Below are 24,747 nucleotides of genomic sequence, written 5' to 3'. Positions count from 1 at the left end.
GTGTCCTTTTACATTTCTTTCATCAGTGTTTTACAGTTTTCAGAGTACAGATCTTTCCCCTCTTTGCTTAGGTTTATTCCTGGCATCTTACTATTTTGGTACAATTGTAAATGGGATTGTTTTCTTGATTTCTCTTTTTGCTTCTTCATTATTGGTGTGTAGAAATACAACAGATTTCTGTATGTTGATTTTGTATCCTACGACCTCACTGAATGAATTTGATTATCAGTTCTAGTAGTTTCTTTGGTAGAGTCTTTGGAGCTTTCTATATACAGTATCATGTCATCTGCAAATAGTGAAAGTTTTACTTCTTCCTTACCAATTTGGATGCCTTTTGTTTCCTTTTGTTGTCTGATATAAATGTACCTTATTGCAATATTGTCCTTTAAGTTCCTTTCCTACATCTTCATTCTTTAAGCCTTTTTTTTAATTTCTGGAGGATTTTATCTTTAGTGCTTTAGTAACTTTAGTAATATACAGATTGTAAGGTGTGAAAAGAGCAGCGGGTTATGTAGGAGATTTGATGGACAACAGTCCTCCTACAGTACTTGGCTTCCAAACACACCGATGGTGGTAAGATCTCGGTTAATTTTTTTTCTTTCATCAAGAGTGTCTTCTCAATTTTACTTTGGTTAATTGAAATCATGGTCTTCGTACCCAGCCTTAAAGGAGTTTATATGTAGATATATTACTATGACTTGCTTTCCATATCTGCAGAAAATAATTTCTCATTCTTATTCTGTGCCAAATTTTCTCTAAATTATTTCTCATTCCTATTCTGCTCCCCTTGTTCCTGTCTGATAGTTCTCTCTCACTAAAGTTGTCAGTCAGCTTCAGGGGAACAGAGACCTGTTCACCTGTTTTGTTGATCACTATCTCCCCTGTTCTTAGAGCAGGGCCTGGAACACAAGAATTGCTTAATAAGAATTTGCAAAGTGTTGAATAAATGAATACCTAACATAATGCCTTGCATGGTAGGTGTTCAACAATTATTTTGTTGAGTAAATAGAAAGCGGTGCCTGGATGGCTCAGTTGGTTGAGCATCCCACTCTTGATTTTTTATTCAGGTCATGATTTCATGGTTCATGAGTTTGAGCCCTGCGTCAATCTCCACACCAACAGTGTGGAGTCTGCTTGTGATTCTCTGTCTCCCTCTCTCTCTGCCCCTCCCCTGCTTGCTCACTCGCTCTCTCAAAAATAAATAACATTAAACAAAAAAAGAAATAATTTTTAAAAAAGAAATAGATACATGAATTTACAAGGCTGTTATAAAGCCATAATGAAACTGTGAGAAGAAGTTTGTTTCATGGGCAGTAAGGTGATATGATGGAAAGTGAGAAGTTTCTTTAGAGTGGGTAGGCAGGAAGACCTTTCTAAGGAAGTACCATTTTCAAGTAAGAGCTCAATGAGGAGTAGTTAGCTTGCCAGCCACTACCCAGGCTAAGGCATACGTCACAAAGCTTTAAGGTGAGAAGGAATTTAGTTTATGAAAGAAACAGTACCAAAAAAAAATTGCAGGGAATGTGGTTAGAGAGATAACAGGAGGCAGCATCCTGTACGCCCTGGTAGACTATGGTGGGGATTTTGGAGAAAGGAAGCCATTGTAGAATTTTACAGGGAGAATGACAAGTTTGGACCTACTAATCTAAAGAGTCATTTCACCTGATGTTGCCCCCTACCACACTTTCACCTCATCTCTTGCCATCTCCCTTCCGTCATCCCAGTCAGCCTCAAGCACATCACTGCCTCAAGACTGTTGTTGCATTTATACATAGCAGAGAGGTTTGTCCACTTCATTAAAAAAAAATTCCTTTATGCTAATTTTACTGCTTTCCATGGAACTCAACATATGTAGTTATTAGTTTACTTGTTTGTTTCCCCTCATTAGAATAAACATGAGAGCAGGAATTCTATGTTATTCATCATTGTATCCCCAGCTTCTAGAAAATGCCTCACGGACAGTAGATACTCAATAACTGTTGAATTAATGATTGAAAAGACAGCTAGTGTTATTTCAGAGAATGAATGAGAGAGAGAGATGCAATATAATGTCAGAGCATGTAAAGCCTTTAAAGAGTCCAGGATGAGAAGTTTAGATTTTGTTATAATAACAATGAAAAGTCATGGGGTGGGGGAGGGAAATTAAGCAGAGGAATGACATAATCTGATTCACACTGGCTGACATTTGGAGAATAAATTGTAGGGAATATAAAGAGATTCATTTATTTATTTATTTTTGTATGCTAATAGGAATAGACAAGTGTATCGGTCAGCTATTGCTATGTAATATATAGCCCCAAACTCAACGGCTGAAAACAACAATCATATACTCTTGCCAATGTGTCTGTAGATCAGCTGATGGTTGATTGAACTAACCTGTGTTCACTTGGGTGTCTCTGCATCAGGCTACATGTCCGTGCAGGCTTGGCTCCTTCCTGTGGGATGAACTTAGATCTGCTCCATGTATTTTCATTCTGGGGCTCAGGCTGAAGGGGCAGCAGCTCCTTAGGGAAGCTCTATTCCTGACCAATACAGAGGTAAAAGAGAGTAAACCTAAGCACATAAGTGCATTTGAAGCCTGTCTTCATATCACCTCTGCTGTTGTCCCATTGACCACCAACTCACTTTCAGCCTGACCTCAGGGGAAGAATGCTCTGCCCACATCAGGAGATATGAGGGAGTAAATATTTGCTGAATAATAAGCCAAACTAACACATAATATAGATGGTGAGACAATGATTTCCTCAAACTGGAAATATCTTGTAGTGATTAAAAATGCAGTTTTACGCAATCACTGACTTCTTAGGAACCAACTTCCTACCGTATGTAATAAACTGGACAATTTTAATTATTACTCTCCATAGGCAAATTGTACTTGAAAAAAATTATTCAAAGTATTTCATCTTTGTATAAACATTAATAACTTTCAACTGGCTTTATTTTTACTTTATGTTTTTACTTTTCTGAAATAAGAATACTGGCCTGGAAATTGGCCAGCCAAATACTTGGCTGTGATTTAGGCAATTTCATGGCTTTGGCAAGTCACTTAATAATCTTGGCATCGGTTTCTTTAAAATGTCTTTCAACTCCAAGTGCCTGTGAATTTAAAGCTGGTGTATCAGCAACATTTATGAGCCACTGGGATTGTAAGTGAATTACTCTGGGAACAAAGATAGCTTATGATCAAATCACAAATTATAGAAGGCATCTTCAGAATCATTGAGTCAAACTCCCTCATTTTAGAGATGAGGAAATTGAAGTCAAGAGTGAATACTTAACTTGTCCATGTTTATAGATAGCAACAGAGCTCAAGGTGAGGAAAGGTATACAATCCTACAGACAATTTAACTTTGTTTTTAAATTTTTAAGTTGTATGTGTATAAGTGAACTTTCACACTTGTACATAGAACATACATATCAAGTTCAACAATATGAAACTGCTATTTTCATGGGGTCAAAAATTGTCAGATATCATTAATTATATGTTTCAACATAACTAAGCACGTTAGCAGTACTCTTTGGAGAGCAAAAATGTTGTACATTACCCAAATGTCCACCAACTGTAAAACAGAAAAATTGTGAGATAATCATACAGTGAAATTCGGTACAACTAGGCAAAAACAAACCCTAAAGCCAGGTGCACCAACACTGATAAATCTCAAAAACAAGCAAGTCCCCAAAGAACCTACTGTATGACTATATTTTATAAGGTGCAAGAGGTAAAACTAAATAATTTATTTTTTAAAGATATAGTCATATAAGGGAAATCTTTTTTTTTTTTTTTTTTTTTGGTAAAGTATAGGGATCTTTTGCAGAAAGTCAGAGATAATGATAGAGATAATGTTTTATTTCTTAAATTGGGTGGTTGACACATTGATGCATATTGAATTATTTTTCTTTATAGCTGACACATATTTTCTAAATATTAATTACTCAATATTTACACAAATTAATAATAACAGTACCAGAGAATTAGTGCATGCTCCCTGCTTGTAGGAGTATGAGTTGGTTCCATCATTTTAGAGGGTATTATAGTGTCTATTAAAATAAAATATAACGATGGATGCCTGGGTGGCTCAGTTGATTAAACATCTGACTTTGGCTCAGGTCATGATTCCTCAGTTTGGTTTGTGGGTTCCAGCCCGATGTTGCTGCTCTGTGCTGACAGCTCAGAGCCTGGAGTCTGCTTCAGATTCTGTCTCCCTCTCTTTCTGTCCCTCCCCCGCTTGCACACGTGTGCTCTCTCTCTCTCTCTCTCTCTCACTCCCTCTCACTCTCAAAAATAAACATTTAAAAAATAAAATATAATGAACGTAATAGATTTTCTCTGTGTTGAATAAAGTTTAGATTAAACTTACTTTGTTAACTAGAATCTTCAGAAGCCAACTCAGATATCTGATCCCTCTGAAATACTCCACAGACTCTCTGCCCACACATTGTACTTCACCCATCTGTCTCCTTCTGCCCTACACCACTCCACACCCACCAACCCACCCTTCACCCCCCCCGCCACTTCCTCCTTCAGTCACATCTGCTGTAGGCTCCTCTCATCAACATGCACCCAAAACATAAAGCCATTTCTCGAAGGTCAGAAACTAGACAAGATTTTTATTATTGTTCCTGCCATAAAACTTGCACATTAATATCTACTGTTCACAATAAGAACTTACAAAATACAACAAAGATTATTTGCTTTCCCTTATTGCCTTCTGCCCCCACAGCCCCCTAAAATGTCGGAAACATTTTGCTGTGTCAACAGCTTAGAAAGAATATTGTTTCACTGGAATGAGACCTGCCCACACTGTTTTCCCAGATGAAGTTTTGGAATGGTTATGTTAATTACATAGTAAGTAACACCACTGCAGCCATGGAATTCACTGGAAAGTCAAGTCAGATGTTTCCTCTCTCAGGAATTAATGGAATGGAAACTCTTACTATGAAAATCATTTTCTATTCTTGAGGTTTAGATGAGATGAACAGTGACTGGAACAAGATTGCTAAGGGCTAGCTTGTTTGAAAATTTGTAGCAATTCTTATTAAAACAACCTGCCTGAAAATTCCTCAATGTTAAAGACTATACCTATTGCCATAGAATTCTTCTTAGAATATTTAGCAATTTTGACTTAGAATTTATGCTGTATCTTTGAAACAGTTTATTCATTTTCAAATGATAAGAAATAAGTGAAATAATAATCATGAAAGGCTTGAATTCAATTATTTTACCTTTTTAAGGCCTGAATTTTATAGTTGTTTCTTAACTTTGTAAGTGGTAAATTCAGATAACTGCATAATGTCAAAGAGGCATTAATACAGTTACCAAAGTTTTATCCCTAAGACATCATTTGGTCAAACTGTTTTGCCTTCTTAAGATTTCTGAGATGTAAAAAAAAAAAAAAAAAAAATTGAGATGTAAAACTAATTTTTTTTCATTGAACTCTAATATTGTAGTTGATTCATTTAGCTTTGCCTTCTTTGTTATAATGGAAAAAATATGCTTTTTAAAGACAAAAATGAAACTAACATAATACTGTATGTTAACGATACTTAAAATAAAAATAAAAGGAAAAAAGTTAGAAGAGAATCAGAAAATCTAGTCACAATGTCACTTTGTTCGCAGCTAGCTTTTCAAGTGGAGAACAGATTAAAAGTTTTTTACAGGGGCAGCTGGGTGGCTCAGACGGTTGGCTGTCCTACTTTGGCTCATGAGTTGGATCCCTACATTGGGCCCTCTGCTGTCAGCCTGGATCCTGCTTGGGATCCTCTGTCCCCTGTCTCTCCACCCCACCCTCACTCATATGCAGGTGCTTTCTGTCTCTCTCTCTCTCAAAAACAATCATTTAAAAATAAATAAAAAATAAATAAAAGTTTCTTACATTGTCTATCGTGGGTTCATTTGTGTTTTTGCATTTAGCTTTCAAATTCCAAGGCACTTCTAATACTGGGTCTGGTTCAGTAGATTTACATGTTTATTTGAATCCCATTCTAAGAAAAGCTTACTGAGGTTTAATTCATTTTTTTATTAGATTCTATTTAATTTAGGAGAAGGGAGAGGAGTAGACCTGAAAAATCATTCTCTTCAGGGAAAGTAGTACAGAATCCTAAACCCACTTTTAAATACGTTTTCTGAAAGGCACAGTTCACACCCCACAGAATGGGTTAGCTGCATTTCCTATAACATTCTGACCGATGGATTCCCCTGCCCGTCCCTATGCCCAGGCATCATAAACACTGCTCTCCAGGAGCCATGCTGATCATGAGGAGTGAGGTGCGTGTGGGGGACAGTGATGCATTAATGAGCACAAGTCATGTTGCTGTTTTGCTAGAACGAAGAAACAAACAAGTGTTGTCCAGATTTTCCAATTTATAAGATGAAGTCACACTTTCAGGTGAAATCTCTCATTTTTAAATGATGACAACTAAGCAATTTCAAAACATTTTTAAGAACCTGTGTGAGTCAAACGGAACGTGTCCACAGGACTGGGAACCACCTCCCGGAGACTTCCCTTCATGCAGTAAGAAACAGGGTTTCAGTACCATCCACTTGGGTTTCTCTTTCTTTTTACAGGAAAGGGGTAAACATTAATGTATCTCCCTTTTGTGTTTGTTGACATTTCCTTCTTTCCTTTTTTCCAGGCTACATGCTATCTCTAGTCTGTGCAAACTCCTCCCAGGCCTGGTGTGAGATCACAAATGTGTCACGACTGCTGGCTTCTCCTGTCCTCTACAGGGACCTGAATTCCAGCTACAGGGACCTGAATTCCAGCATAAGCAACCTGATCATTTCTGCAAATGTAGAAAACAGATACAGTCTGTATGTAGGCCTAATGCTGGCAGTAAGTTCTAGTATTTTTATTGGCTCCAGCTTCATACTGAAAAAGAAGGGCCTCTTGCAACTGGCAAAGAAGGGCATTACCAGAGCTGGTAAGAAACGAATGCAACTAGAGAATTCAAGTTTCTGCAGAAATAATCCTATTGTAAGACCTTAGTGCTACAGCAGTAATATTTTACTGTCTCTATCTTATTCCCTGTCTCTATGCTTAGCAAATCTCCTCTGTGGTGTCCAGGATTGAGCCTGCTGTGTCTCCTTCAGGGTAAAACTAAAATTCTTGTTTCCAGAGGTTGAGAGTGTGGAATGAATTCTTCTTTCATAGCTGTTGTGTGTGATTTCAGTGTTCAGGGTCAGATGCTGCTTTGCTGCTTAACGCATGTCCGTGGCTTTTCTTTGCACTCAGAATAAAATCCAGACACCTTTTCACAGTCTTTGACCTCCGCGTAAACTGGCCCTTGCAGACTCTGCAGCTTTATCTTCCGCTACTGTCCCTCTCCCTTACTTTTTCTCTGGTTCCTGGAATAGACCAAGTTCTTTGCCACCTCAAGGTCTTTTCCTTTTGCATGGAGCGCTCTTCTCCCTGCTTTTCATCTGGCTGACTCATCCTTCGGACTTCAGCTTAAATATCATCACCTTCCCTGGTCTTCGTCTCTGGGACCTGTCCCTTACCACCTTCATCCCGCCCTGTTACTCTCTATCATTGCCCTAAGGGTTTCTTTCATTGTACCTAAAACATCTGTCACTGTACATTTAATGTTTATTTACTTGTTTATTGATAGTAGATTCACAAGAGCAGGAATCTTCCCTAGCATAGTGTTTGACACCCAATAAGTATTTGTTAAATCAGTAAATGGATAGCAGAATTAGGTTGCTGTTACTATAGTGATATTTCACATGCTAAGTAACTTAGCTTGACTACCCTCCATTAACCATGAATTTCTATTCTTTCTTATCAAGAATATCATAGAAGAGCTAAATAATATTCTAAGGTTCATATGGAAAAATGACTACAAATTGCACAAATAAGTTCATAAAAGTACTATTGGAGATTTGCACTATCAGAAATAAAACATACTATAATGCTATAGTAATTAAAACAGTTTGGTACTGGCACTAAAAAAGATAGACAAAAAAATGAAAGATAATTGAAAACTTATAAAGGGACCCAAATACGTATAACAATTTAATACATGATTTTGTAAAGTGGCATTTCAATTCACTGGAGAAAGGATGGCTTATTCAATCAAAAGTGTTAATGGGGCACCTGGGAGGCTCAGTAGATTAAGCATACGACTCACGACTCATGACGACGTCATGATCTCACGGTTAGTGAGACTGAGCCCCGCATCAGGCGCTGCACTGACAGCATGCAGAGCCTGCTTGGGATTCTCTCTCTCCCTCTCTTTTTGCCCTACCCCAGCTTGCATGAGAGTGGGTGCATGCACTCTCTCCCTCTCTCTCAAAATAAATAAACATTTTTTTAAAAGTGTTGAGACAATCAGCAAAAATTAGAGGAGAAAAATGTAAGAGTTTTACTTTGTACTATTCAGCAATTTAAAATGAAATGATTTTTTTCAAAAAACCTAAAAGAAGGTCTTTCTAACCATACAGATAAAGGAAGAAGCTATTCTATATGAAAGAAGAGATTACCTAAATTGATTTTTTAAAAAATCCTACATGGAAACACCTTAACTGAAACTAAAAACCAAATGACATGGGGGGGGGGCATGTTTCCAAAATATATGACAGACAAAGGATATTAAGATCCATAATATATAAAGAGTGACTATAGGTGATAAGAAAAAGATTAGTACCCTAAGGTAAAATAGGCAAAGTACATAAATAAGAAACTCACAAAACAAGAAATGCAAATGGTCAATAAACAGATAGAAGTAAATATTATTTCACTAATACCCAAAGAGACACCAACTCTATAACAATGAGCTCCTGGGTTGTTGTCTACCATTTTAACAAGATTTCGTTTTTTCGTTAAAAGGCTGGTAAGGGAATTTGGAAAATAAATAGCCCTCCCAAACATTGCTGGAGACAGCATATATGGGTACAAACTTTCCTAAGAGAAATTTGGTAAAGCTTAAAAATGTTAATGTCTTAAAACCTAATAATTTCACTTCTGGAAATGTATCCTAAGAAGTGAACAAGAATGACACCTATAGTTACATAACAGGATATTTATTTAAAGGTTTTATGTAATGAGAACAAAACCAGAAACAACTCAGTGTGTGTGTGTGTGTGTGTGTGTGTGTGTGTGTGTAGTTGCACACAGGTTAAGTAAATAATGATATACCAGATTTTGAAGTAATATTAAGCCGTTAAATAAGGACATGAGAAAAATATTTGCAATATATTATTAAGTTTTTTAAAGATAGATTATGAAATCATATTGTAATATTCCAGTTTAATCACTTGCACATTTTATAAGAAGAAAATCCTAAATAAATAAACTACCTTGCAAGATAATCTTCACAGCTAATATACTCTGTTTCATTTAATTGCAACAAAATCAGGTCAAAGACACAGGATTAAGTATGTTGAATTGGTGAGAAAATTCCATTTTCTATAGCAAACATAGCAATGACTTTAGGTCACAGATTACAGTAAAGAAAAGATAACTCTTTGAATATCTCAGGAAACCTTTTTATCCTTTTCAGTAAACTAGAGAGAAACTCAGTTTCATGATGCCAAGGTAAAGAATAAGGAGAGTCCTACTGGCTAATACTTGTTGTTCTCTGATTGACTATCCAAAATCTCAAAAGCTTGTATGTTAACCATCTTCTTCCCTTCTAGGTCCTCATTAGGTACTGATGTAATTTACAATATACAGTTTCTGTCTTTAATTTTAACGGTGGGTGAAGCAAAGTATTTAGAGTCTATGTCCACATCTCTGGCAGGCATAAATACACTAAACATAATGATTAAATAAGATTTTCTTGCAAATGTAAAAACTTACTTTCTATAAAAATCAAAAGTGACATAATCAAAAGCAATAGAAGATCTTTAGAAGTGACCAAGTAAATAAGCTAAAGACTAGCTATGCTGAGTTGGCCTTACATCTTGCCTCTTCCAACCGTTTTCCATTACTTTTCCCAGCAGTCAGTTCTTTCGAACTTCTTCCTCCAGTTCCGAACTAAATTTTAATTGTTCTTATTTTCTTAGGACAAGGTGGACATTCTTACCTCAAGGAATGGCTCTGGTGGGCAGGATTACTCTCAAGTAAGTCCTTACTGCTGAGAATAGTGCATGCTTGTAAAATGATAAATAAATTACATGGGATTGCTCAAAAATGATTAGTTTATCTTCTTGGTAAGGATGGCATAAAAGTCTAGAAATTTTCGTGTGGGTATAATATATTGTATTACATACAAAGTAAGTCATATATATTTAGAATTAATTTTTCCTCTTCTCTCCCTGCACCCCCATGTTCTCAATACTGTCATAGAAAAAAGTTAACATCTGAACTACTATATTTTATCACAAGCTTCCCCTTCTGTTATATTTTATTCCCCAGAACAATTGAGGAAAATGCCTTCTTCCCACATTTCCCTGCTCCTAATTCAAATCTGTGACTGTTCTAGCTGCATGTTGACTAACGAATGGCTGCATTTTCCTGGTCAGGCCCAAAACATGGGCAAATTAAAGTCCCCTCTGGGTGCTAAGCATGGAAGGAATGGAAAGAAGATGAAGGCTGTCAGCACTCCCCTCCCCCCAGACTTGCTCTGAGGACTACATGAGACTATTGGATGGGAGAGCACCTTGTAGATGCTCATATGCTGTGCAAATAGAAGGCAGTGTTGATGCTCACAGGCGCAGATTTCTATCTCCTCCCCTAACCCCTCTGAAATCCCAACCCTAAAACTTCCAAAGATATGAGCTCATAAACTGTAGTTTCATACCTCCTGCTCGTCATCTCCCTCTGCAGCAAGAAGCCTTAAACTTCCATTTATTAGACCTGGACCGAGAAGATGGCGGTGTAGGAGGACAGTGGGCTCACTGCGTCCTGCTGATCATTTAGATTCCACCCACATCTGCCTAAATAACCCAGAAAACCACCAGACTAGCAGAACGGCCTCTCCAGAGCCAAGCGTAGACAAGAGGCCCACGGGAGAGGGTAGGAAGGGTGGAGAGGCAGTGCATGCTACACGGACTGGCGGGAGGGAGGCGGGGGTGGGGGGCGGGGGGCACGGAGGGGCGGCCCGCCTGGCAAGGCAGAGCCCCCAGGGTCTGGCTTGCAAAGGCGGAAGGGCCGGACTCCATGAGTTCTGACAGCCAGCAGGACTTAACATGTGGAATGTTAAAAGTGAACAGCTCTGCCCTCGGAGAGCAGCGAGGGCGAGAGGACATCGGGAAAGAGAGTTATTGAGCCCCAGAAGACAGAGGTCAGCTCAGTGGAGAACAAAGGCACTGGCAAGCACCATCTCTCTCTCTCCCATCCCCCAGCCGAAATCCCAAAGGGAACCAGTTTCTGTCACTGAACTTGCTTTCACTGCGCAAACACCCAACGCTGTGCTTCTGTGGATCCATCCCTTTGACAGGTCTGCCTCCCTCCTGGTGCTGCAGGGCCCCTCCTGCAGGGGACCACCAACAGCAAAGCGAGCTAAGCCTGTGCACCTTGCGGATCCATCCCAGCTAATATGCCAGATCCCATCAAAGCATCACCACAAGCCTGGCAGTGTGCAAGTAGCCCAGACGGGGGCCACACCATCCACAGTGAGTCCTGCCCCTGGGAGAGGGGAAAATAAGGTACACACCAGTCTGACTGTGGCCCCAGCAGTGGACGGGGGACAGACATCAGGTCTAACTGCAGCCCCGCCCACCAACACAAGTTATTCCAGACAGCACAGGGAAAGTGCCCTGCAGTTCTGCGCCACCCAAGGAACTATCCAAAATGACAAAACGAAAGAATTCTCAAAAGAAACTCCAGGAAGTAGCAACAGCTAATGAATCAATCAAAAACGATTTAAGCAATATAACGGAACAAGAATTTAGAATAACAGTCATAAAATTAATTGCTGGGCTTGAAAAAAAGTATAGAGGACAGCAGAGAATCTATTGCTACAGAGATCAAGGGACTAAGAAATAGTCAGGAGGAGCTAAAAAATGCTATAAATGAGGTGCAAAATAAAATGGAGGCGACCACAGCTCAGATTGAAGAGGCAGAGGAGAGAATAGGTGATTTAGAAGATAAAATTATGGAAAAAAAGGAAGCTGAGAAAAAGAGAGATAAAAAAATCCAGGAGTATGAGGGGAGAATTAGAGAACTAAGTGATGTAATCAAATGGAACAACATCCATATAATAGAAATTCCAGAAGAGCTGAAGAGAGAGAAAAAGGGGCTGAACAAATCATAGCTGAGAACCTCCCTGATATGGGGAAGGAGAAAGGCATTGAAATCCAAGAGGCACAGAGAACTCAATTCAGACGTACCTTGAATCGATCTTCTGCACGACATATCATAGTGAAACTGGAAAAATAAAAGGATAAAGAGAGAATTCTGAAAGCAGCTAGGGATAAACATGCTCTAACATATAAAGGGAGACCGATAAGACTAGTGATGGACCTATCTACTGAAACTTGGCAGGCCAGAAAGGAATGGCAGGAAATCTTCAATGTGATGAACAGAAAAAAAAATAGGCAGCCGAGAATCCTTTACCCGGCAAGTCTGTCATTCAGCATAGGAGAGATAAAGGTCTTCCCAAACAAACAAAAACTGAAGGAATTCATCACCACTAAACCAGCCCTACAAGAGATCCTAAGGGGGACTCTGTGAGTGAAATGTTCCAAGGACCACAAAGTACCAGAGACACCACTACAAGCATGAAACTCACAGACATCACAATGACTCCAAACCCATATCTTTCTGTAATAACACTGAATGTAAATGGACTAAATGCTCCAACCAAAAGACATAGAGTATCAGAATGGATAAAAAAACAAGACCCATCTATTTGCTGTCTACAAGAGACTCATTTTAGACCTGAGGACACCTTCAGATTGAAAGTGAGGAGAAGGAGAACTATCTATCATGCTACTGGAAGTCAAAAGAAAGCTGGAGTAGCCATACTTATATCAGACAAGCTAGACTTTAAATTAAAGGCTGTAACAAGAGATGAAGAAGGGCATTATATAATAATCACAGGGTCTATCCATCAGGAAGAGCTAACAATTATAAATGTCTATGTGCTGAATATGGGAGCCCCCAAATATATAAAACAATTACTCACAAACATAAGCAACCTTATTGATAAGAATGTGGTAATTGCAGGGGTTTTAATACTCCACTTACAACAATGGATAGATCATCTAGACACAGGATCACTAAAGAAAAAAGGGCCCTGAATGATACATTGGATCAGATGGACTTGACAGATATATTTAGAACTCTGCATCCCAAAGCAACAGAATATACTTTCTTCTCGAGTGCACATGGAACATTCTCCAAGATAGATCACATACTGGGTCACAAAACAGCCCTTCATAAGTTTACAAGAATTGAAATTATACCATGCATACTTTCAGACCACAATGCTATGAAGCTTGAAATCAGCCACAGGAAAAAGTCTGGAAAACCTCCAAACGCATGGAGGTTAAAGAACACCCTACTAACGAATGAGTGGGTCAACCAGGCAATTGGAGAAGAAATTAAAAAATATATGGAAACAAATGAAAATGAAAATACAACAATCCAAACGCTTTGGGATGCAGCGAAGGCAGTCCTGAGAGGAAAATACATTGCAATCCAGGCCTATCTCAAGAAACAAGAAAAATCCCAAATACAAAATCTAACAGCACACCTAAAGGAAATAGAAGCAGAACAGCAAAGACAGCCTAAACCCAGCAGAAGAAGAGAAATAATAAAGATCAGAGCAGAAATAAACAATATAGAATCTAAAACAAACTGTAGAGCAGATCAACGAAACCAAGAGTTGGTTTTTTGAAAAAATAAACAAAATTGGTAAACCTCTAGCCAGGCTTCTCAAAAAGAAAAGAGAGATGACCCAAATAGATAAAATCATGAATCAAAATGGAATTATTAAAACCAATCCCGCAGAAATACAAGCAATTATCAGGGAATACTATCAAAAATTATATGCCAACAAACTGGACAACCTGGAAGAAATGGACAAATTCCTAAACACCCACATGCTTCCAAAACTCAAACAGGAAGAAATAGAAAACTTGAACAGACCCATAACCAGCGAAGAAATTGAATCAGTCATCAAAAATCTCCCAACAAATAAGAGTCCAGGATCAGATAGCTTCCCAGGGGAATTCTACCAGACATTTAAAGTAGAGATAATACCTATCCTTCTCAAGCTGTTCCAAAAAAATAGAATGGGAAGGAAAACTTCCAGACTCATTCTATGAAGCCAGCATTACTTTGATTCCTAAACCAGACAGAGACCCAGCACAAAAAAAGAGAACTACAGGCCCATATCCCTGATGAATATAGATGCAAAAATCCTCAATAAGATACTAGCAAATCGAATTCAACAGCATATAAAAATAATTATTCACCATGATCAAATGGGATTCATTCCTGGGCTGCAGGGCTGGCTCAACATTTGCAAATCAATCAATGTGATACATCACATTAATAAAAGAGAAGATAAGAACCATATGATCCTGTCAATTGATGCAGAAAAAGCATTTGACAAAATTCAGCATCATTTCTTAATAAAAAACCCTCGAGAAAGTCAGAATAGAAGGAACATACTTAAACATCATAAAAGCCATTTATGAAAAGCCCACAGCTAATATCATCCTCAATGGGGAAAAACTGAGAGGTTTCTCCCTGAGATCAGGAACACGACAGGGATGTCCACTCTCACTGCTGTTGTTTAACATAGTGTTGGAAGTTCTAGCATCAGCAGTCAGACAACAAAAGGAAATCAAGGCATCAAAATTGGCAGCGATGAAATCACGCTTTCACTTTATGCAGGTGACATGATATTATACATGGAAAATCCGATAGACTCCACCAAAAGTCTGCTAGAACTGATACATGAATTCAGCAAAGCCGCAGGATACAAAATCAATGTACAGAAATCAGTTGCATTCTTATACACTAACAATGTAGCAACAGAAAGACAAATAAAGAAACTGATCCCATTCACAATTATACCAAGAAGCATAAAATACCTAGGAATAAACCTAACCAAAGATGTAAAAGATCTGTATGCTGAAAACTATAGAAAGCTTATGAAGGAAATTGAAGACGACACAACGAAATGGAAAAGCATTCCATGCTCATGGATTCAGGAATAAATATTGTTAAAATGTCAATACTACCCAAAGAAATCTACACATTCAATGAAATCCCAATCAAAAATTGCAGCATTCTTCTCAAAGCTAGAACAAGCAATCCTAAAATTTGTATGGAACCACAAAAGGCCCCAAAGAGCGAAAGTAATTTTGAAGATGACCAAAGTGGGAGGCATCACAATCCCAGTCTTTAGCCTCTACTACATAGCTATAATCATCAAGACAGCATGGTATTGGCGCAAAAACAGACACATAGACCAATGGAATAGAATAGAAACCCCAGAATTAGACCCACAAAAGTATGGCCAACTCATCTTTGACAAAGCAGGAAAGAATATCCAATGGAAAAAAGACAGTCTCTAACAAATGGTGCTGGGAGAGCTGGACAGCAACATGCAGAAGAATGAAACTAGACCACTTTCTTACACCATTTACAAAAATAAACTCAAAATGGATAAAGGACCTGAACGTGAGACAGGAAACCATCAAAACCCTAGAGGAGAAAGCAGGAAAACCATCAAAACCCTCTCTGACCTCAGCAGCAGCAATTTCTTACTTGACACATACACAAAGGCAAGGGAATTAAAAGCAAAAATGAGCTACTGGGACCTCATCAAGATAAAAATCTTCTGCACTGCAAAGGAAACAATCAACAAAACTAGAAGGCAACCAACGGAATGGGAAAAGATATTTGCAAATGACATATCGGACAAAGGGCTAGTATCCAAGATCTATAAAGAGCTCACCAAACTCCACACCCCAAAAACAAATAATCCAGGGAAGAAATGGGCAGAAATCATGAATAGATACTTCTCTAAAGAAAACATCCAGATGGCCAACAGGCACATGAAAAGATGCTCAACGTTGCTCCTCATCAGGGAAATACAAATCAAAACCACACTCAGATACCACCTCACGCCAGTCAGAGTGGCTAAAATGAACAAATCAGGAGACTATAGATGCTGGCGAGGATGTGGAGAAACGGGAACCTTCTTGCACTGTTGGTGGGAACGCAAACTGGTGCAGCCACTCTGGAAAACAGTGTGGAGGTTCCTCAAAAAATTAAAAATAGACCTACCCTATGACCCAGCAATAGCACTGCTAGGAATTTACCCAAGGGATACCGGAGTGCTGATGCATAGGGGCACTTGTACCCCAGTGTTTATAGCAGCACTCTCAACAATAGCCAAATTATGGAAAGAGCCTAAATGTCCATTAACTGATGAATGGATAAAGAAATTGTGGTTTATATACACAATGGAGTACTACGTGGCAATGAGAATGAATGATATGTGGCCTTTTGTAGCAATGTGGATGGAACTGGAGAGTGTTATGCTAAGTGAAATCAGTCATACAGAAAGAGACAGATACCATATGTTTTCACTCTTATGTGGATCCTGAGAAACTTAACAGAAGACCGTGGGGGACGGGAAAAAAAAAAAAAAGAGGTTAGAGAGGGAGGGAGCCAAAAAATAAGAGACTCTTAAAAACTGAGAATAAACTGATGGGTGTTGAGGAGGGTACCTGTTGGGATGAGCACTGGGTGTTGTATGGAATCCAATTTGACAATAAATTTCATATTAAAAACAAAAAAACAAAACAACTTCCATTTATTTTCCAATACCAACCAACACATTTCAGTACTTGTGTGGGCCTCCTATGCAAAGGAATTGGATAACTTTTCTTTAGTGTTAGAATCTAAAAAGATGATAAATAAAAACCATTTAAATGTGTCTATAGCCCTTTCAGTTCTGTTTTCTTACTTCATTTGAACAAAAGTTGACCAGGACGTACTGGGGAGACTTCAGAGATTTGGATTCTTTTTTTCTCCTTCTCTCTCTCTCCTACTTGTGTCTCCCCACCCCTCTACCCACACAGTAGGATGAAAATATAAGGAGAATGTTATGTGGCTACATTTACAATTTTATTCTCATCATGTACAAAGTTCATGCTAGTTTTGAAGAGAGAAAAGCAGATGTCTACAACATTAGAGATTTTATCTATTGACAACCATACAGCACTTCAATTATGAAATTAATATTTTCCTGGAAAGCTGTCTATAAGAGATACAAATATAAATAATATCAAGTATTCAAGAAAGCTTAATTTTTGAAGAAAACTGCCATGCCTCTTCCTAGAAAAGCAGTCTCCTAATTTATCTGTGCTGGAATTTTCTATGTGTTTTATGATAGTTTCCCTAAAGCTGAGTACTCCTGAAGTTTTGGCTGGGGTGGAGAGGGGGAAGGCCGGGGACATAGCAGCCAGATGGAAAAATGAAAAGTATTCTGGTGTCTTTTATCTGTTCCAGAAGCTCTGTCTACAATATAAGTGTTTTCTTGGCTTAGTTTGCCCTTGTGAAATACTGGCTTCTGTTGGCAAATGTTCACATGTGACCCATAAGAATAATCTGGCTCCCAGACGAGAGTGTAGTTCTTAGAGGGATTTCCCCTCACTATAGAAATCATTTCACAGAGATCTAGAGTTCCTCAGATGAGAGAAAGATTGCAGGAGCACATCCTTATGACTTTAAAACCGCCCTCTGGATCTCCTCGAGCTTCTAAGATCCTGTTAAAGTGTTTTTGGATCTTGTGCAACTCAGACACCCCTGGCTACCTGGGCCTGTGGTAGGCATTTCTGGCTATCCCCTGCCCGGTCAGTAGATCTCTGCAAAGCACTCTAATTTGCCACATTGCTTTTTGTTCATTTGCATAACAGTAGGTATTGTTAAACAGAAAAATTCTTTGCTTAGGTTAAAGCTACCTCTAATTAGATTTTATCAGAGTGACCGAATATGTTCTTGGTAGTGACGTAACTAAAATCCCTATTGGAAGTCACTTGAAATGTGTAATCATCTGTTACCACTTTTTGCATTGAGTTCATATCACCAGGTATTTACAGTTTATCTGCATCCCTTAATACCAATCCTCCCCCCAACCTCCATTAAAAAAGTTAAATTGTTCCTTTTAGCTAGATCTGTCAGTACCCTTGGCATAGAAGTCTACCATTTTGTTTGTGTCCTTGGTTTGTCTCTTCTGACAAGTCCATCTCTCATATGAATACTACGGCTTGCTTTCCAGTGGGAGCCGGAGAAGCGGCGAATTTTGCAGCTTATGCTTTTGCACCGGCCACCTTGGTCACCCCGCTGGGTGCTCTGAGTGTGCTCGTAAGGTATGTGAGAAACTAGCTTGGCTTCTGTAGAGATGTCAATAGCATGATGAGCTTAAACCACAAGAAATATATTGCTAGGCATATCTCAAAACAAAATATCACGCAACTAATTTGAGAAGACACAATCCAGCGCAATAGAAATGAGAAATAAATTATGTTATTGTTGTTATTTAGAAAAATATGAGAGGGGACCTAATTTCCTGCTAACATAAAATAATCACGTGTTATGTTTGTGTTTATTCAGTGAAGCCTAGGGGATTTTTTTCTCTCTCTTACCTGAACACATTGCCACGGACAGCCCTTTTAGTCCTTTCTGTTGTCATAGTGGTTAATGACCACAATTATCAGAGGGTTTCAAAGCAGAGTGTTTGGGTTAAACTTCAACTCTCACTTAAAGTCTTACATTATTTGCAGGATAGTTATGTTTGGAGACCTCTGAGTTTCTTTTAGTAATGGAAACGGGTAATTTTCATGTTCCTAGAATGTCCATCTCATTTTTCTGAGTTGGTCTTTATCATGATCCCAGATGAATGTGCTCAACAGGCACGTGAACTCTTACAGTTAAGCCACAGTTTTGTTGCGCTTGTCTGTTCCTTTTATCTATCCACCTCCAGTAGAAAGCTTACGGCTAGGCCTACCCATTTCTTTTCACCTTCTTTGTAGGACTGTTGTGAGAAGTAAATGAGTCAGTACACAGAGAGCACTAGAACACTGTCTGTGCAAGGAGTGGTAATCAGTAGTAGCAGCAGTGTTTTGGCTGAGGCTGCAGTCCTCACAAGTGGCCACATGACCACGACTCTAAGAAGGCACCGAGTAACGGTGCCACGGTCTTGCGTGCAAATTGGTACAGATACAACCCTGATGGGAGTGCCAGGGCGTCAAGGGAAGGCTGGCGTGCAGGAATCACAACAGACCTGCTGGTGGAGCATCAGGATCCACTGTCTGGTGTCTGTGGTGAGGCCGACAGGACTTCCGGAGGCCATGACAACCAAAGCAGTGGGACTATTGGATAAGTGGAAGTATCAGGGCGGTAGCAGCCGGTAAGGAAATATTTCAATATTTTGACAACCCATATGGTTGTACTTGTGCATACTAGCCAAACATCAGCCCTGAGCAGAGTGATTCTTCTTTAGGCATGTATCTGTCTTTGAAGCTTTTGTGAGCACAGATCTCCTAAATGTATCAAGCCAGTATGATGTAAAAGATCTTCTATGTTGTTTGGCATTATAGGAGAAGATGGGGAAATTGAAAATGACTTCTCATAGGAAGATTACACGGATATAGAATGTCCCTGAAAACTCTTTAGGTACAAAAGCAATTAAGCAGATTTGACTGACCATCATTTCTGAGTTTTAAAATTAATCAGGTTTTTCAGCGTCATGTAGCATATTCAGATCAGTTGATTGGTGACTGGGATACAGGGTGCAACATACCACAGTGTGACTTCTGAGCTGCTATGGGATCAAAAGCTAATTGAACGAGTGATTTTGTTTTTCTTCTCCTAACAGTGCAATATTGTCTTCCTATTTTTTAAATGAGCAACTGAACATTCATGGCAAAATAGGCTGCATATTAAGTATATTGGGGTCAACTGTGATGGTTATCCATGCCCCACAAGAAGAGGAAGTCACTTCTTTGCATGAAATGGAAATGAAATTGAGAGACCCAGGTCTGTGATTCAACCAAAAGAAACTCTTACTCAGATTCGGTTCCATTTTCTCTCCTCATCAAGTGAATTTGGGATAATACTGTAAAAGGCTGCAAGCCTCATGGTGGGTTGTGAGATACAGTAAGGTTTGACTGTATTACAAGTCTTCTATAATGGTGACACAACTTATTGTTCTGTCCATGCTTCCTCTCTATACCTGAAAGGAGGAGATGGGGATAGGAGAGGCAAAAGGCATATATTCCAACCCCAATTTTGGCTACTTTCCCTCTCTGAAAATAAAAAGTCAGTCAGACAATAGCTGCCATGCCCCATAGTGTTAGCTATGAAATTCAAAAGATATGTTTGTCATAGTCCATTGTAAAATATTGAGAGCCATGCAGTAAAATGTTGTTTTGGTTTTGTTATTTTAATCTCACTTCCCTTTCTGAAACACCTATGCTCCTACACTCCTAACAAGCTTTCATAAAGATATGATCCTATCAGCATTTTCTGAATTCTAATTCTTTTTTTCTCCCAAACAGGATTTATTTCCTTTGCTGTGATCATAACTGTGATCTCGTTGGTGCTGATTTTGATCGTGGCTCCCAGGAAGGGACAGACCAATATATTGGTCTACATTTCAATCTGTTCATTGATTGGAGCATTTTCAGTTTCTTCTGTCAAGGGCCTGGGAATTGCCATTAAGGAACTATTGGAATGGAAGCCAGTTTATAAGCACCCACTGGTCTTTGTTTTGTTAGGTGTACTCGTGCTTTCAGTGACGACACAGATTAACTATCTCAACAAGGCACTGGACACCTTTAACACATCTCTCGTGACTCCCATTTATTATGTGTTCTTCACGTCCATGGTAGTAACTTGCTCCGCCATCTTATTCCAAGAATGGTATGGCATGAAAGCTGGAGATATCATCGGGACCCTGAGTGGGTTCTTCACCATCATCAATGGCATCTTTCTTCTACATGCTTTTAAAAACACTGACATTACCTGGAATGACCTGACATCCACCACACAGAAAGAAGTCCTCTCGCTGAATGGCAGTGAAGACAAATACGTCTTACTGGAGCACACAGAATATTCAACCCCAGGATACAATGATGACATTACTTTGTTTAGCAGGATTGACGATCAAAGTCTCTAGAAACCCCAAACTTTAGCCAATGTAAGACACTTGGAGAGGACAAGAAATACCTAATTCTTAGAAGAACTATTAGGAAAGCTGACGTTTTTAAAATTCTAACTAATAGTTTAGATGTGAGCCTCCCCCCACCCCCCCCAAAATGCCTCGATTTTGGCCATCAAATTTGAAAACCAAGGTTTGGATCCTCCTCCAGAGGACTTCCAGTGTTTTTCATTTCTACAAACTTGAAACATTCCCTGAGCACAAAAGAAGTTCAAGAGTTACATGGGTCTCTGAGTTACTCTTCTGGTCGCAATATATTTGGCTGTGCCAGGTGGCTCTTCATTTCTTTGGCTGCTGTTCGTAGTAATTCATAGATAAACTTAGCTATGTGCTGATAAGCAGAACATCAGCCATCATTCTCTGATGAGTCATCGTTTCAAATTATTAAAACTGAGACGCGAGATCACTGATGCTCCCCCCGCCCCTTCCATACCTTCTTTTTTTCTAAACTAGATGAAGAGGGGAATGCGGAAGAAAAAATAGGCCTGCTTTGGAAATCCGCTCCTTGGTGGGTTAGAATGCACAAGACACAGTCCATGAAGAGCTTATGAATTGTAATTTATTAGCAGATCATAAAAACTTACTACCAATTCAAAAGGGGAGAATAGAGGAAGGAGAGAAATACTTAAGTGAAACAGTGTTTTCTCTTTTCACAAAAACAAATGCAAACGATTCGTTTCAAGAGTTCTTTTAACTCAAACCTGAACAACGTGAGACAAAATTGAGTTTCTGGAGAAGACCAAATGATTTAAGCTTTGGAGTTCCTTATATTCATGTTGTCCCTTTCTCTTACTATTATCCCAAAGGTCATTTTCCCTGTTGACATAGAGACTTTTGTAAAGTCTGTAAATGTAAATTGGCACATTATTTTAATATTATATTGTACACTTAGGTTTTTCTCAACTGTCTGATTCCCAAAGGGTAGGCTTTTGGAAACAACTAGAAAAATCTTTGTAAAAACCTGAATGAGTTATCGTAATTATTCCCTTGAAATTTGGCACTTTCATCCTTATCAAGAAAATTATAATTAGTTACTAATCTTTACAAAAATATACATATCCTACCACAATAAGTGGCAGACTGTCTTTTTCTGTTGAATTTCATCCTGACCATGTTTTCCATACATTTTGTTGACAAGTGTTTTGGGAGACTAGGAAAGGAAGTTAACTTCCTAGAAAACAAAATATTAAGACCTCAGGGACTACTACAGGAAAATACCTTTTGCTTATTAAAACTTACACCCAATTTTCCTGTCTCTAAGCACACAGCAGGAATAACATTTTTGGTACCCTTTAATGTGTATGGACAGGTATCTTCTCACTCATTGATTTCATGGGAAAGAAATTACCTATTTCTAGACTAAACTTATTTCCATCCAAAACAAAACAAAAATCCTAACTAAAAAGTTAAGATATTAGAGGGGGAAAAAAAAGAACAAAAACCCTTCAGGTTGATTGGATTTTTCTGTTCCAACAGAATGTTTCATTTGTTCGTAATCTAGCTCAAGTCTACTCTGGGTCATAATGATAAGTTCTATTATTTAGAATTCTATTAGACGGACTTCAGCATTTCCCAGTTCTGTTAGCTATGACTAATGTTCCCAGGGATGTCCAGAGAGGACTGCGAAGTTGTAAAGGGCCGTCACCTTCTCTTCAGCACTTTTCAGTGTTGAGTGCAACTCAGTGCATTCTGATTTTTGAAAACTGATAATCCATGGAAGACACATGGGTTGATACCTCAGGTCAAGTACGTGTTTACTCTGTTGATTGCTGTTTCACTTTAAATGTAGATCAGATGTATAAGCTATGAACAGAAGTTCGCAGGAAAAGTATTTTCTGAAAAGGTCGTGTTTAAAAATTGTAAAAATTCTTTTAAAGTTTTTTCCCCCCTGTTGAAAAGCTGTATTGGTTTCTCTAGGACGCTTTCTTAGGAAATGAAAGACATCCACCCCGAGGCTATGGTGGTTCTCTGCTCTAGTGAAATTCAGTGTCAGGTATTTCTTAATGCCACCTGTTACAAAGCTTTGCCCTTGGTGTATTGTGCCCAGGCTAAAGATTTTTGGAACGCAAGAACTCACGTGGATCTTGGATTGGAAAATGAACTGGTATTGCACATACACCCAGGAGAAAGGCTGAGAAAGATTTAATAAGTTGAAGTGTGTTGAGAACCATTGAAATATTTTAAAAACTCTTAAATAATCCCTGGTGGGCACTTGCATCAAAAAACTAAAATGTTATTGCCAATCTAAAACTAAGAATAATTTTTCCCAAATAGGAAGATATTGTCTAAGAAGGAATAAAATGCTGGAAGCCTATATTCAGACTATGTTAGTCTTGACTGGTAGTTTCATGTATGTATATATCTTCATATTTATACTTTATCTCACATAGATATCTTAAGATTAATTATATAACTATCGGCACCTGGGTCATTAAGGATTACAGAGCTGTCTTCATGCAGCCAAATTGAAAGCTTTCCATAATTCTGAAAATGTAATAGTTTCATTTTATTTTTTGACTCCTAATTTTATTTTTAGGCAATGGTTAATGACTTTATTTTTAGTTCAGATTGCAGAATGTTCATAAGACCCTTTAGATTTAGCAGCATAAAATTAAATTAATGCCTTTGTCTTTTAAGAATATTAAATGAAATACTTGGAAAACACTCTGCATTGTGCCTGATGTATGAGGCATTTCATAGAATTTAGTTCTCTCTGAATCAACATTTTGATTGTTGGAGTCGTATTACCAGATAGTTAAGTACCATTCATTGCCAATTCTCATACATTCTTCAACTTTTCTTAATTTGTGTCACATTATCTTGTTCTACATAATCCAAATGAAAATGAATTCCATCATTATACTATCTCAATACAAAATTATTCCAACAAAAATATTTTTTCTTAGAGCCACTAAAACTGAACTAAGTGCACTGCTCACATTCTAACAAAATTTTGTGGAAAAGTAATTTGTCTGAATATATATGAAATGTTCTCAAATATTTTGAATAAACTCTATAGCCCTGAAATTTTCTATTTTTCAAATGTTTATACGTACTGTTCATTTCAGAAAGTTTACAAATGTTAATGTTTCTGTATATTTTTCATTTGAAATAAAATGCATTTTAATTATGTTTGTTAGACTTCAATTTGTAGTTAATTGAAGTTAAGTGTATGTTAATGGCAAAAATACCCCCATTTAGATTTGAGAGTTTTTTTTTTTTTTTTCAAGTTTTGAGGTTAAAAGAAAAATCTGCACTTAGGTTAACTTTGCTTTCTCATTTTCCTTGAAATTGAAGTCTGTTTTTTAGAAGGCTCTCCATAAAACCATTTCCTGTATAATTGATTTGACACCTGAACCAAAGGTAGGAGAAACTGTCTTATCTTTTCAATAACTGTATTGAACAAGATAGGAGTACAAAGCAGTCAGTATAATGAAATTGCTCAGGTCAGCAATTTAAAAGGAGAAAGCATTTTAAAAATACTTAGTAGCATTGCATTATATTAAGTTCACATTTGCAAACTCAGCAAATTAAAGAAACAGAGGAAGAGGGAGAAAGCATTATAAAAATATTTGGTACCATTGCGTTACACTACAAGTTGCATTTACAAACCCTGAG

General features: G+C 38.1%; 1 protein-coding gene across 1 annotated transcript in view; it reads left to right on the top strand.

Annotated features, from left to right (window-relative positions):
* NIPAL1 (NIPA like domain containing 1) overlaps nucleotides 1-24,261 on the top strand; it is a 29,852-nt gene extending 5,591 nt beyond the window's left edge. Inside the window, exons 2-6 of the mRNA XM_058722662.1 lie at nucleotides 6,634-6,921; nucleotides 10,004-10,060; nucleotides 18,187-18,277; nucleotides 19,786-19,946; nucleotides 20,468-24,261. Of these exons, the coding sequence (XP_058578645.1) occupies nucleotides 6,634-6,921; nucleotides 10,004-10,060; nucleotides 18,187-18,277; nucleotides 19,786-19,946; nucleotides 20,468-21,087 (1,217 nt within the window). The 3' untranslated portion in view covers nucleotides 21,088-24,261. The remainder of the gene's footprint in view (nucleotides 1-6,633; nucleotides 6,922-10,003; nucleotides 10,061-18,186; nucleotides 18,278-19,785; nucleotides 19,947-20,467) is intronic.
* Nucleotides 24,262-24,747: the final 486 nt, after the last annotated feature.

The sequence above is a fragment of the Neofelis nebulosa genome, chromosome 3, assembly GCF_028018385.1.
Source record: "Neofelis nebulosa isolate mNeoNeb1 chromosome 3, mNeoNeb1.pri, whole genome shotgun sequence".
Taxonomy (NCBI): Eukaryota; Metazoa; Chordata; class Mammalia; order Carnivora; family Felidae; genus Neofelis; species Neofelis nebulosa.
The sequence above is the reverse complement of the archived record's forward strand: the minus strand, read 5'-3'. Positions and strand labels throughout refer to the sequence as shown.